The sequence below is a fragment of the Aquila chrysaetos genome, chromosome 2 (assembly GCF_900496995.4).
Source record: "Aquila chrysaetos chrysaetos chromosome 2, bAquChr1.4, whole genome shotgun sequence".
NCBI classification, from domain to species: Eukaryota; Metazoa; Chordata; class Aves; order Accipitriformes; family Accipitridae; genus Aquila; species Aquila chrysaetos.
Genome location: NC_044005.1, coordinates 80711808 through 80723989, shown reverse-complemented (window position 1 = coordinate 80723989; position 12182 = coordinate 80711808). Strand labels below are relative to the sequence as shown.

The 12182-nt window shown below is 39.7% G+C and overlaps 1 protein-coding gene across 2 annotated transcripts in view; it reads right to left on the bottom strand.

Annotated features, from left to right (window-relative positions):
- Positions 1 to 12182, bottom strand: part of EYS (eyes shut homolog) — a 1018924-nt gene that overhangs the window by 765630 nt on the left and 241112 nt on the right. For both annotated transcript variants that reach the window (XM_030007184.2, XM_030007189.2), the window contains exon 11: positions 10699 to 10952. In XM_030007184.2, coding sequence (XP_029863044.1) covers positions 10699 to 10952 — 254 coding nt within the window. The remainder of the gene's footprint in view (positions 1 to 10698; positions 10953 to 12182) is intronic.

Genomic DNA, 12182 nt, shown 5'->3' with positions numbered 1-12182 from the left:
AAGGCAAAATGACACCTGATCGAAAGGTTAATTCTGTGGCCATGATTTGACTGAACTATAAGAAAAGATACAACACCTGGGGAGTCCTGAGACGATGATGCAATAATGAAGGCTAGAGGAATTTGGGGCATGAGCTGAACGTTGGAGCTTTAGCTGTGTTGAGGAGTAGTGACAAAACCTGATTGTGTGTAGGAAAGATGAGAAAGGAGTCAAAGCCATTCTCCTGTTCCAAGTCTGGCAGGAAGCATAATGATTCTGTCTAAAGAACCGCCCACGGTAGAAGAAGATCAGGTTCAAGAGCATCTAAGGAACCTGAAGGTGCAGAAGTCCATGGGACCTGATGAGATGAATCTGCAGGTCCTGAGGGAAATGGCAGATGAAGTGGCTAAGCCACTATGCATCATATTTGAGAAGTCGTGGCAGTCCGGGGAAGTTCCCACTGACTGGAAAAGGGGAAACCTAACGCCTCTTACACAGGGGGGGTTGGAACTAGATGGTCCTTAAGGTCTCTTCCAGCCCAAACCGTTCTGTGATTCTATAATTCATTCCATGATTCTAATATAAGGAAGGATGTAGAAAAAGATAATTTATTTTGCATCTTCATTTGGAAAAAAAATAAATATCTGCTATAAGGTATAGCTAAGAAGCGGCATCAGAAACTGAAATTCATTTCTGGTATCATAGCACTAACCCCCATTATTTTAAGACTTCAATGAGTACAGTTTTTCTTAACGTATTAATCTATATTGCAACACTCCCTAGATTAAAAGATTTAGTTCCAATTTAGACAATTAATCCCAAATGTACAAACTAATGCTGTTACCAGTGGAGGTATACATGCTATACTTATTTAACAGAACACTATCTGGTTTCAGGTATTTTGCTTTTATTTACCTATGGCTATGCTAGATGTGTATGAATTCCATTCTTCATTTAGGAGAACAAGAAAAATGGGGAAAAAGTCCCTGCTCTGATAACAAAGGTGCTGATTTTATGCTGGAGGCTGTTATTACAGCTAAATTACTTCAGCTGACAAAGAAGCAATTACATGCCACTCAGCCTCATCTGAATTATCAAGCACTGAGAATACCTTTCTCATAACTGATGAAAATATTTGCGAAAACCACTGACTGATTTACAAGTTGTGCTAGCTAACAGTACTTGCAGAATGATTTAGAAAGGTGCCAAACTTTCTGAAGTATTTCAGTTGAAAATGCTGTTAACACATTAAATACAGATCAGTTTTTTTCCTGACAAGCTTGCAGTATTGTTGACGTACACAGCTAAGACTTTAGTTTCTATGCATCTCTGTTGCCATTCCTTCAAGATCACTTTTGTTTTCCTTCTAATTTTGCTATCTAGCCACTGAAAAAGATACTATTCACAGATATGAAAAAACTGATATTATTTTTCATCTAAAAGTTAACAGTGCAGTTTTGGTAATTCTGTACATCTCAGAAAAGGCTAGGAGAATAGCATTTTTTTGCCTATGAATCATGTTGAAACTTGGAAAAGCCTTCACGTTTTAGTGCAATTTATGCCAATCAAATGCACATGTAGTGAAAATAAAGGTAATTGCTTTTTGTGTACTCTAGACAATAACTAGCTCTTCTGGTTACGTGCCGTAACATGGAGTGCCATTAAACTAGGAGTTGCATCTGACAAAAGGCATGTCCCAAAACTTTTTGCAAACAGTTGCTAGGGAAATTTAAGAATTCATGCCCTCAGAGTACAAAGGCAATATGTGGACAGTATTTTTTAAATATTTCAGAAAGAATCAAAGACTCTATGAAGCTACTGTGAGACCATATTTTCTGAGTATTAGAGACACGATAAAAGCTGGACACGTACAAAGAAGCTTTTTTTTTTCAGTATGCAGCTAATCTCAACTACACATTTGAAATGGATGATGAGAACCTTCTTTGAACATCAGATAAAAAACACTAATTGGCTACAAATGACTTTCAACATCAAAGTATGTTAATATAAATATTTTCTGGGTTTACACTTTTAAGGTTAACATTAATACAAGACATCCAAACATAATTAGTAGTAAAATGTAATATTTAATTAGTTATGTAATAAATCATAGCTTAGAGTCTGAATTTCTAAACAATTTACAGGGATCGTGTCACCAAATTCTGAAGTACAAAGAGAATGTTAAAAATGATCATGAGCCAATTCTACTTCTATTAACCCTATAGTGTGTTTTATCCTGTGTAAAATTGCAGTGTTCTTAAAATATATAACAAATAATTACAGCTCCTTAGGAAAGTCTGTCACTCTTGCAAATTGCATGGCCTGACGTTTAACAGCAACATTTTCTACAGGCACATCGATGATACACAAGAGACAGATTATTCTACAGGAGCAAAAAAGTCTTGAGAAGAGACTAAGGATCTGAGTAGGTGCATGCTAAAAAATTTGGCAAAGATATTTAGTCCTCCACCAGTGTTACTGATGGAACTTACTCTGTTTAAAAAAATCATGCTATTTTAACAAATGGAGATGTTCTGAAGTTCTCAGGTAAATATAACTTGAGATCAAAAGCAACAAAGAAATATTCCTTTTCATAAATATAATGGATGAAGCCTCGTTGAATATTCCTTCACTTCAAAAATAAGAGCAACTCTGTAAGATCACTAGATTGAAAGTTTGCACCTTTCAGTGGTTCAAACTTTGGGTGTTTTATTTCTGCTTAGATTAAAGAGCTTAACTTCACACTTCATCTGCACTAATTGAACTGTTTTTATATTTTGCAGAATATCCACAAAACTGATTTTTGTTTTGATATCAGAATATGTTTAACTTTGTATCATTCTCAAATATAATATTCAGACATTAGAATAAAACTGGAATTTATTTGAGAGCTTATTTTCTCAATGTAATACACATTATATGTATGTATCTCTTATTAATTGCCACTATTACTATAAAGATCCCTGTCTAAATTACAAAACACATGCAAAAATATCCAAATACAAAGTTTCATTTACATACTGTTTATACCAACTTTTGTTTTATAGGCATAATCAAATATAAAGTTTGACAATGCAAAGGCAGACAGAATGACCACAACTAATAAAAGGATGTCCAAGAATATTTTTTTTAACTAAAACTCCTTACTTGAGGAAATATTATTTCAAGACATAGGCTGAATCTTTCTAATCCCAGATCAGATGAAAAGCAAATGATTTAAAATTCTACTTACTGTAATCTTACTGAAGTCCTGCTGAAAAAAACAAGAGGGTTTTTAAAGTGCCGCTAGCATCCAAAGCAGTAACAATACATTTGAAGGTTGTCTTCACAACACTCCTGCCTTACTGTCCACCATTCCGTAAAATGTATGTAAATATAAAGCATTCAAGTCATGTACCTGAGAACAAATGGTGTAATTTTGTTGCTTTCTAAGCAACATAAGTTATCGTGTTAGATAAAGGAGGTATCAGCCTGAGTAACATTTCTGCTTACTCTGCAGAAGATGCAGTTATGGAAAAGCAAGACAGACAGTCCAGGTGTGGCCTTAGTGAACTTAATTGACATTTCTCTTTCTCAACTTTGGTGTTCTATACACTTGGTCAATTTTGCTTTTATTCAAGGTCTTTTCTGCGTGAGAAATTGCAGCAGTTAAAAAGCCAAAACAATTTAAATTTTGTTTATTTACTTTGTATAGTGTACACCTTTCTGTGAACACTTATTCCAGATTGAATGTGATTTACATGATGCTTTCTTAAACCACTTCACCGGCTCAGCTTCTCTGAAAGAGTTTTAGACAAAGCCTGTGGCTCTTCAGCTGTGAACTGCCAAGAGCGCGGCTCATCCCCCTCGGCGGGATTACACCGTACGCCTGACAGGCAGCCTGCCAACGGCACGGGGTGCCGAGGACAAGCGGTCTGCCCCGGCAGAAAAAGCCAGCCAGAGCCCCCGCAGAGGCCGCGCTGCCCCACGGCCGGAGCCCCTCACCCAGACCAGCCCCGGTCGGCGGCGGAGACGCGGGAGCGGGGTGGCCCCAGTGAAATAGGAACTGTGTGAATGGAAATGGGAGCAGGTGTTTCAAACGCAGAACGGGCCTGAGAACAAACCAACCCAACCCGGTTGCCTGCCTTTGTGCAGCAGAAATAATAATGTCATGATTTCAGGTGACCCTGCTAAAAGCAGCAGATACCGAGGCCCTGAGAACGCTAATAGGCCCTAATTGCCCTGAACAGGTCCACCTGGGACCATCACCCACAGCTCCGTTTCAGCTCAGCTCTACTCAGCTGTAGGCACCCAGATCTGCTCTGAGCTTTTCTGTAGATGTGCCTGTTTCCAGTCCTGCCTCTGGCCCTCTCTCAAGAATGGTCTCCAGCCCACACTGTAAGCAATTTTTCTCTTTGTACGGACGCCTTGTCTATATGTTATAGCTTTGTCTCTGGTCCTGTCTCCTGCTGCCTCTAACTCGCTTCCGCGGATGGACCCTGGACGTGGTCCATCGCTTGCGACGGCTGGGGCTCGTGAGGGACCCTCTTACCAGCCCCTGGCTCTGCCTGCCCCGTTCGGGCGCTGCAGGAGCGTGCCGGCTTAGTGACGGCACTGCCTGCGCTGGGCTTACCCTTGGACCCTGCTTCGTGGCTCCCCTCGTGGAGCGGCCTCGCTCTTGCTGCTCCCTCCTAACAGGGTCAATCTTCCTTACGTATTAGTGTGTCCGTCAGCTGTTCTAGACTTTGTTTGTAGAAGGGGTTAAGCGTTCCTAAACCTACTTGTGTCGAAAAGGATTGGCTTTCACACAACTTTGTGTATTTTCCTTCAAGATTTGTTTTTCTTATTGGCATCATGGATGTATTGTTCACATCTATCACAGAAGGGTGAAACTATTAAAAAAACATCCAAACAATTTAAAACCATTGAATAACTTACTGAAAGTACAAACACTTAAATACTTCCTCAGATAGACTCCAAATGTTATGTGGACTTGTCTGATGTATTTGTGGAGTAAAAACAAAGCACAGAAATTTAAAGTAACAGAATGATATAAAAAAATGCTCACGTGTCATTTTCCTCTTTTGGACAAAAAGAGGAAAGCTGAAGAGAGAATACTGGAGAGTATCATATCTAGAATATATTAATATCAAACTCAAAAAGCCTCTGGAAGGCCTACTTTGGTGATGAGCCTTAATATTGTTATATGTTACTTACACATGGGTAAAGCAATGATGGATCAGTATCTTACTACTGTGAGATACAGTATGTATTCAGAATAAAAAGATTCTCCAAATCTTAACTATACAGTCAATATCATATAGATACAAACCCTCAAGAGAAACCAGTGAGGCAGTATTGCCTATCTACTTAGAGTTCTCAGCAGCTGTCTTCACATTTTTGTAGGCATCCAAAGAAACAAGAGTTTTAATGAAAGATGTGTCTGGATAAAGACAGCATTTTTTTCAAATATTTCCAGGAAGAGCTTCTTTTAAACCAGAAATGAAGCACAGTGGTATTTGTTTAGAAATGCCAGCCATTGTGAAAGCTGGAATCGTTTGATGCTGAAAACTGATGTTTTGAGATAGAGTTAACTCAAAGATACGGAAGAAGGGATAAACTGGGAATGACTTTGAAGGTGAACAGATGTTTGAAGAACTGAGCCAGGAGAGGGCAATATAGAGGGTCATCACATGATCAAAAGGATGGGATAATTTTGTTGAAAAAATTACTTACTCAATTTTTAAAGATCATACTGCAAACTCCCGAGTTTGACATAGGCCAAATTCTCTTGTAGGCAGTGGAGAGTACTCCACACATCTACAGTTTACGGTTCAAAAGGAAAGACTGGGGTACATGATGTTATAAAGTATTTGTTTTTCCTGTGCAAATACCCAAGCCTTGGACTTTTTATGAACTTGTTTTTTGCGAAATCAGATCATGCTGTTCATGTTGACAAATCCCATTGCAGTGGCTAAGAAGTCCCTAGCTAATAGAATGTAAAGCATTTGAGAAATGCTTATAGACATCAGATCGATCAATCATCTAGGCAGAGGAGATGGCTATGAGTTGTCTGTGTAAAATTCTGCTTCTGAAATTAAAAACTGATTCTAATGTTATATCTAAGAGTACCCAGGGATTCATTTATTAGCAGGAAAGAAACCAACTTGGTGACTGGGAACTCACGGCTTATTTGCAAATCTATGAATCCTAGTACACAAAGTATGATAGTTCCCCAAAGACGTACAGAGTCCTGAGCAACAATAACTTCTGGTTTACTCTTTAGTTTATTTACTATTGCCTTTGATATTTCATCTGAAAGTGAATTTACTATTTATGAAGAAAAATGAAGTACATCTGGATATGTAAAGAAGTTGAATTACAGATAAATGACATAATAAACACACACACACACACAAAGAAATTATATAAGTGTGGGGTTTTTAGTATTACACTGAGATACTCTTCACTGATTCATAACGTGCAGTTATGACTGAACTTCAAATCTGTTCTGTGCTGGAAAATATCCCAGGATCATAAACCCTCGGAGACTATGAAAATGGAATTGCTAGGGTAGTGATAACATTTTTATAAGCTTAAACAGCGTTTTATTAATTGTTTGTGGTTTATACTCTCTGAAAAATCAGAATTCAATATATTCAGTATATGTGATAACAAGTTACACTAAATGAGTAATATTGTGAAATTTCTTTTTTTTTAATTTGCTTCTATGGGAATGCTATTGTATAGCACCTCATTGGGTGATAAAATAAAAAAAGAGTATTTTCCAGTAATATATCATTTATATAAACAAGTCCTCATGTTCACAGAGTCACAGAATGGTTGAGGTTGCAAGTGACCTCTGGAGGTCATCTCATCCAAACCCCCTGCTCGAGCAGGAACACCTAGAGCCAGTTTCCCAGATGGCTTTTGAAAGCCAGATGGCTTTTGAATATCTCTACGGATGGAGACTCCACAACCTCCCTGGGCAACCCGTGCCAGTGTTCAGTCACCCTCACAGCAAAAAAATATTTCCTGATGTTCAGACAGTACCTCCTGTGTTTCAGTTTTCCAACTGCATCTGTGTCACTGGGCACCACGGAAAAAAAAAACCCAGCTCCATCTTCTTTGCACTTTCCCTTCAGGTATTTATATACATTGATGAGATCTGCCCCCACCCCGGAGCCTTCTCTTCTCCAGGCTGAACAGTCTCAGCTCCCTCAGCCTTTCCTCATAGGAGAGATGCTCCAGTCCCTTAGTCACCTTAGTGGCCCTTCACTTCAACCTGATGTCCACCAGGACCCCCAGGTTCTTCTCTGCAAAGCTGCTTTCCAGCTGGTCACCCCCAGCATGTACTGGTACTTGGGGTTATTCCTCCCCAGGTGCAGACTTGGCACTTCTCATTCTTGAACTTTATGAGGTTAATGTCAGCCCATTTCTCCAGCCTGTCGAGGTTGCTCTGGATGGCAGCATGACCCTCTGATGGATCAGCCACTCCTCCCACTTTTCTGTCATCAGCAAACTTGCTGAAGGTACATTCTGCCCCGTCAGCCAGATTGTTAATGAAGATATTAAACAGGACTAGACCCACTGATCACCACCCTCTGGGCCTGGTTGTTCATCTAGTTTTCAATTCATCTCACTGTCTGCTCATCCAGCCCATACTTCATCAGCTTTTTCATGAGGATATTGTTGGAAACAGTTCCAAAAGCCTTGCTAATATCAACGTAGACAATAGACACTTCTCTCCCTGCATCTACCAAGCCTGTCACTTCATTATAGAATGTTATCAAGTTTGGTCAAGCATGACTGTGCTGGTTTGGGCTGGGATAGAGTTAATTTTCTTCATAGAAGCTAGTATGGGGCTGTGGTTTGGATTTGTGCTGGAAACAGTGCTGATAACCCATCAGCGTTTCAGTCACTGCTGAGCAGTGCTTGCCCAGAGCCCAGGGCTGTTCTGCTTCTCCCCCCACCCCACCAGCGAGGAGGCTGGGGGGGCACAAGGAGTCGGGAGGGGACACAGCCGGGACAGCTGTCCCCGACCGACCCCAGGGACATCCCACCCCAGAGGACGTCCTGCTCGGCGTGTAAAGCTGGGGGAAGAAGGAGGCAGGGGGGACGTTGGGAGTGATGGCGTTTGTCTTCCCAAGGGACCGTTCGGCGTGCTGGAGCCCTGCTGTCCTGGAGAGGGCTGAACACCCGCCTGCCCAGGGGAAGTGCGGAATGGATTCCTGGGTCTGTTTTGCTGGCATGGGTGGCTTTTGCTTTCCCTATTAAACTGTCTTTATCTCAACCTATGAGGTTTCTCACTTGTACCCTTCCGATTCTCTCCCCCATCCCACTGTGGGGGAGGTGAGTGAGTGGCTGGGTGGTGCTTAGTTGCTGGCTGGGGTTAAACCACGACACTAACCCTTGGTGAAACCATGTTGACTACTCCAGATGATTTTCTTGTCATTCCTGGTTTCCAGGATTAGCTGCTCCATCACCTTCATAAGGATGCAGGAGAGGCTGACGTGCCTGTAGTTCCTCAGGTCTTCCTTTTTGCCCTTCTTGAAGACAGGAGTGACATTTTCTCTCCTCCAGTCTTCAGGCACTTCTCCTAATCACCATGATCAGTTGAAGTTTATTGACAGTGACCTCGCAATGACATCTGCAAGCTCCTGCAGAATTTGTGGGTGCATCCCATCAGGGCCCATGGACTTATGTATATCCAGTTTGCCTAAGTATTTCCTGACCTGAGCCTCCCCCACCAAGGGTACATCTTCCTTGCTCCAGACTTTCCCTTTGCTCTCCACATTGTTGGATTTCTGAAGGACAGTCTTACTAGTACAGACTGAGGCAAAGGCAGCATTCAGTACCTCAAGCTTTTCCGTGTCCAGCATCATCAAGGTCCCAACTCATTGAACAATGGGCCCATATTTTCCCTATTCTTCCCTTTGTCACCTAAGTACTTGTAGAAGCCCTTCTTGTTGTCTTTCACATCCCTTGTCAGATTCAACTGCATTTGGGCTTTGGTTTTCCTAACCTTATCCCTGCATGCTCAGGTAATGTCTCTGCATTTCCTCCCAGGTTACCTGGCCTTGCTTCTACCCTCTGTATCCTTCATTTTGTGTTTGAGCTTGGCCAGGAGCTCCTGGATCATCTATGCAGGCATCCTGGCATTTTTGCCTGACCTCCTGCTCTTTGAGATGAACCTCTCTTGAGCTTGGAGGAGGTGATAGGCTTTCTTAGGCCCCTCTTTCCTCCAGGGCTTTATCCCATGGGACTCTTCCAAGCAGATCTTATACCCCACTGTATTTTCCCTGCAGTAGATATTGGGGTGGTTAAAGTCCCTCATGAAGACCAGCAAAGTATAAAATAAGGGTTGAAGTTTCAGCAGCGAAATAGAAATATGTTAGATTTTGTTTAGGTAAGCCAAGTATTTTTTTCTCTTCGCTTGTGGCCAGACGTTTAGTTGTGCTATCTTAATGGATTTTAGGCCGCCTCAGGGACAATCCTCTGTTTTCTTTCACTTTTATTAATAAATGAGCATGAAGAGGAAATGTTATCTTTTATTAAATGTGTATTCAAATGACCAAGAAATTATATACTCAAACTGAGGACAACAAATCTCCAAATGTATATTACATACATAAATGTGTGTATATATGTAAATGTATATAAACATATTTGAAATTAAAAATGTTAGTGCTGAAATGTTAACAGTGTAGCTAGCCAGAATTTATAATGAAAAATTAGCACTGAAGTTATAATTAATAGCTCAGCACTTTGGTAGTGACCCAGAAAGATTCAAATACATGTGTTATCTCAGTGGTTTAACTGGGTCTTAGAATTCTAGTATTGCGCATGTTCCCTGAACTGGAGCAAGACCCCTCAGCAACTTGGAAGAATAGGCTGTCAATTAATGATTAGTTAGTACAGATGACGCTGTGCATACTATACTATTTATTTTTGTCTGTCTTAGTGGTAGTATACCACAGATTGTCAATAAAGGTAGAGAAGTATTCAGAGCATTAATGCTTGTGCTCGATGATATAGACTAAAGTCTGGGAATGCAACACTTCAGTATTGCTGAATTCAAAATTATTTTCTGCCTCCCAGGCATAGTCTGAGTATCAGGGTATTCACACAAAACCGAAATTTTGGACAAAAAGGAATCATGTTACCAGCTTGTGTGGGATTCATCTAACCTAATGCAGAAATCTACAGAATGAGATAACCTAGACCATATGTCTAAGATAAGCAGATGCCCTGTGTCCCTTGAGTAGAAGGGAAGTCTGAACAACTCACTGAAATGTAGCTGTTTATATTCCATACATGCAGAGAAATGATACTGCTGATGTCATTCCTCCTCATGCTTAGATTTTCCTGTTCTCTACCAAAACATTTGTTCTTCTCAGCCTGTGTATGTCTAAATCCATGACACTTAAGACTGCTCAACAGTGAAATTAAAATAATACAATTAAAATTGTGTTTTGGAACTTGATCAATTTTTTTTGCAAATGGCATCAAAACTCATGCTCAGAATTGTACGTTTAGTGGAGGGAAGGTCAGCTGAGCAACAATTTGGAGACAGAATCTAAGAGTTTCCATGCAAATGCAGTCAAAACTCATACGTCATACAAACAGACAAATATATACATATATAGATAAGTGTTATTGAACATCATATAAACATCGCTTACATGGAATTGGACAATCACATCTGTAGTACAAGGCACTTCAAAAGAGAGAACTTACCTTTGAACCCAGCAGCACAATGACATGAAAAGTGGCCGATTAAATCTATACAGGTAGCTCCATTTTTGCAAGGTGAACTTGAGCATTCATTAATTTCAACTTCACAGAAGGGTCCTTCATATCCAGGCACACAGTTACAGCTGTAATTATGCAAGTGGTCCTGGCAGAAACCGTATTCAGAGCACTGGTTTCCAATGCAATTGTCTACATCATGTTCACAAAATGTGCCAGTGTAACCAAGGGGACATATGCACCTGGTTTTGAAATGAGAGGAGAAAAACAAAACAAAACCACCAGCCTTGAATATATAGGTCAATAATGACTAATAATGTTAACAATATTTTCACTTTGAATTACTCGCAAATGAATTACAATTTTTTTCAATCTTCTTTCTTTACCTTTAATTAGTCACTAAGTAACTTTGTTTCAGAGACTGCTTGCAATAATTAAATGGAATTGCACAACAATCGGTCTTAGCTATTTAGATGGGATAAACTAGTAGCTATATAGCTTTTAATATCAAGCTTCTAATGACAATATTCAAATAGAAAACTGATATAAACTGTGAATATTATTAATTTTAAGAATTTCTTTTCTAAAAATTATTAGTTGCTTGCTACAGTATCACTAAGAGAAAAAACAATATTACATCCTGCTGGTTCTGGACATAAAATCAGTATAAAAATGCTTTTTCATTAGAAACAAAGGTTGCAATTTCTTTCTGTAACTGAAAAAAACCCCCAATCTATACAATTTTATAGGAATTGAGCAGGATATTTTTCCCCACAGTATAGAATGACTTATAAATTATATAAGACTGGAGATGACTTTTTCATGCTTCCTTTTCTCCCCCCCCCCCCTTTTTTTCAAGTGTGTGAATGAAAACAAAGCTGGATTATCTCATAGCTGATCCGCTTCCCTTGTACTTGGCAATATTTTCTTTGATCCTCTTCTTATCATGTCCAGAGGTCTCCTCACATGGGAGGAGACAATCTTACAATAATCTTACATATTCTTGATCCATAGAGATGTTATCTAGAAGCTGGAAAGAACTAACATGTTAAGGAAGCCTTAATTATAGCAATTTTCCCTACTGATCCATCCGGCAGAAAGGCTATTTCTTTCTTTTTTCTTAACAGAAGCGAATGTTCATGTGGCTGTTTGCTTCAGTCCTTGCTTATTATTCCTGCATTTTTATGTTAGACTTGTGGAAATTTCCACTTAGATATTTTCATATCCCCATCAAATGTCCAACAGGATATTTGTCAGACAGTAGGAAAAAGACCCCATGTAAGTTCTGTGTACAGAAAGGATCCTATAAAAGATAGCATGATGGTAGCTATTTTGAATGACATTTCACCAAAGCTTTTTGCAATATAACTTTTGGACTAAGGAAGTTATAACCATATCCACCACTGGTATACTTCGTTCTCTGTTCAGTTAGGCTCTAATTTTACCTGCAATTCTTCTTGGCCAGAGAGAAT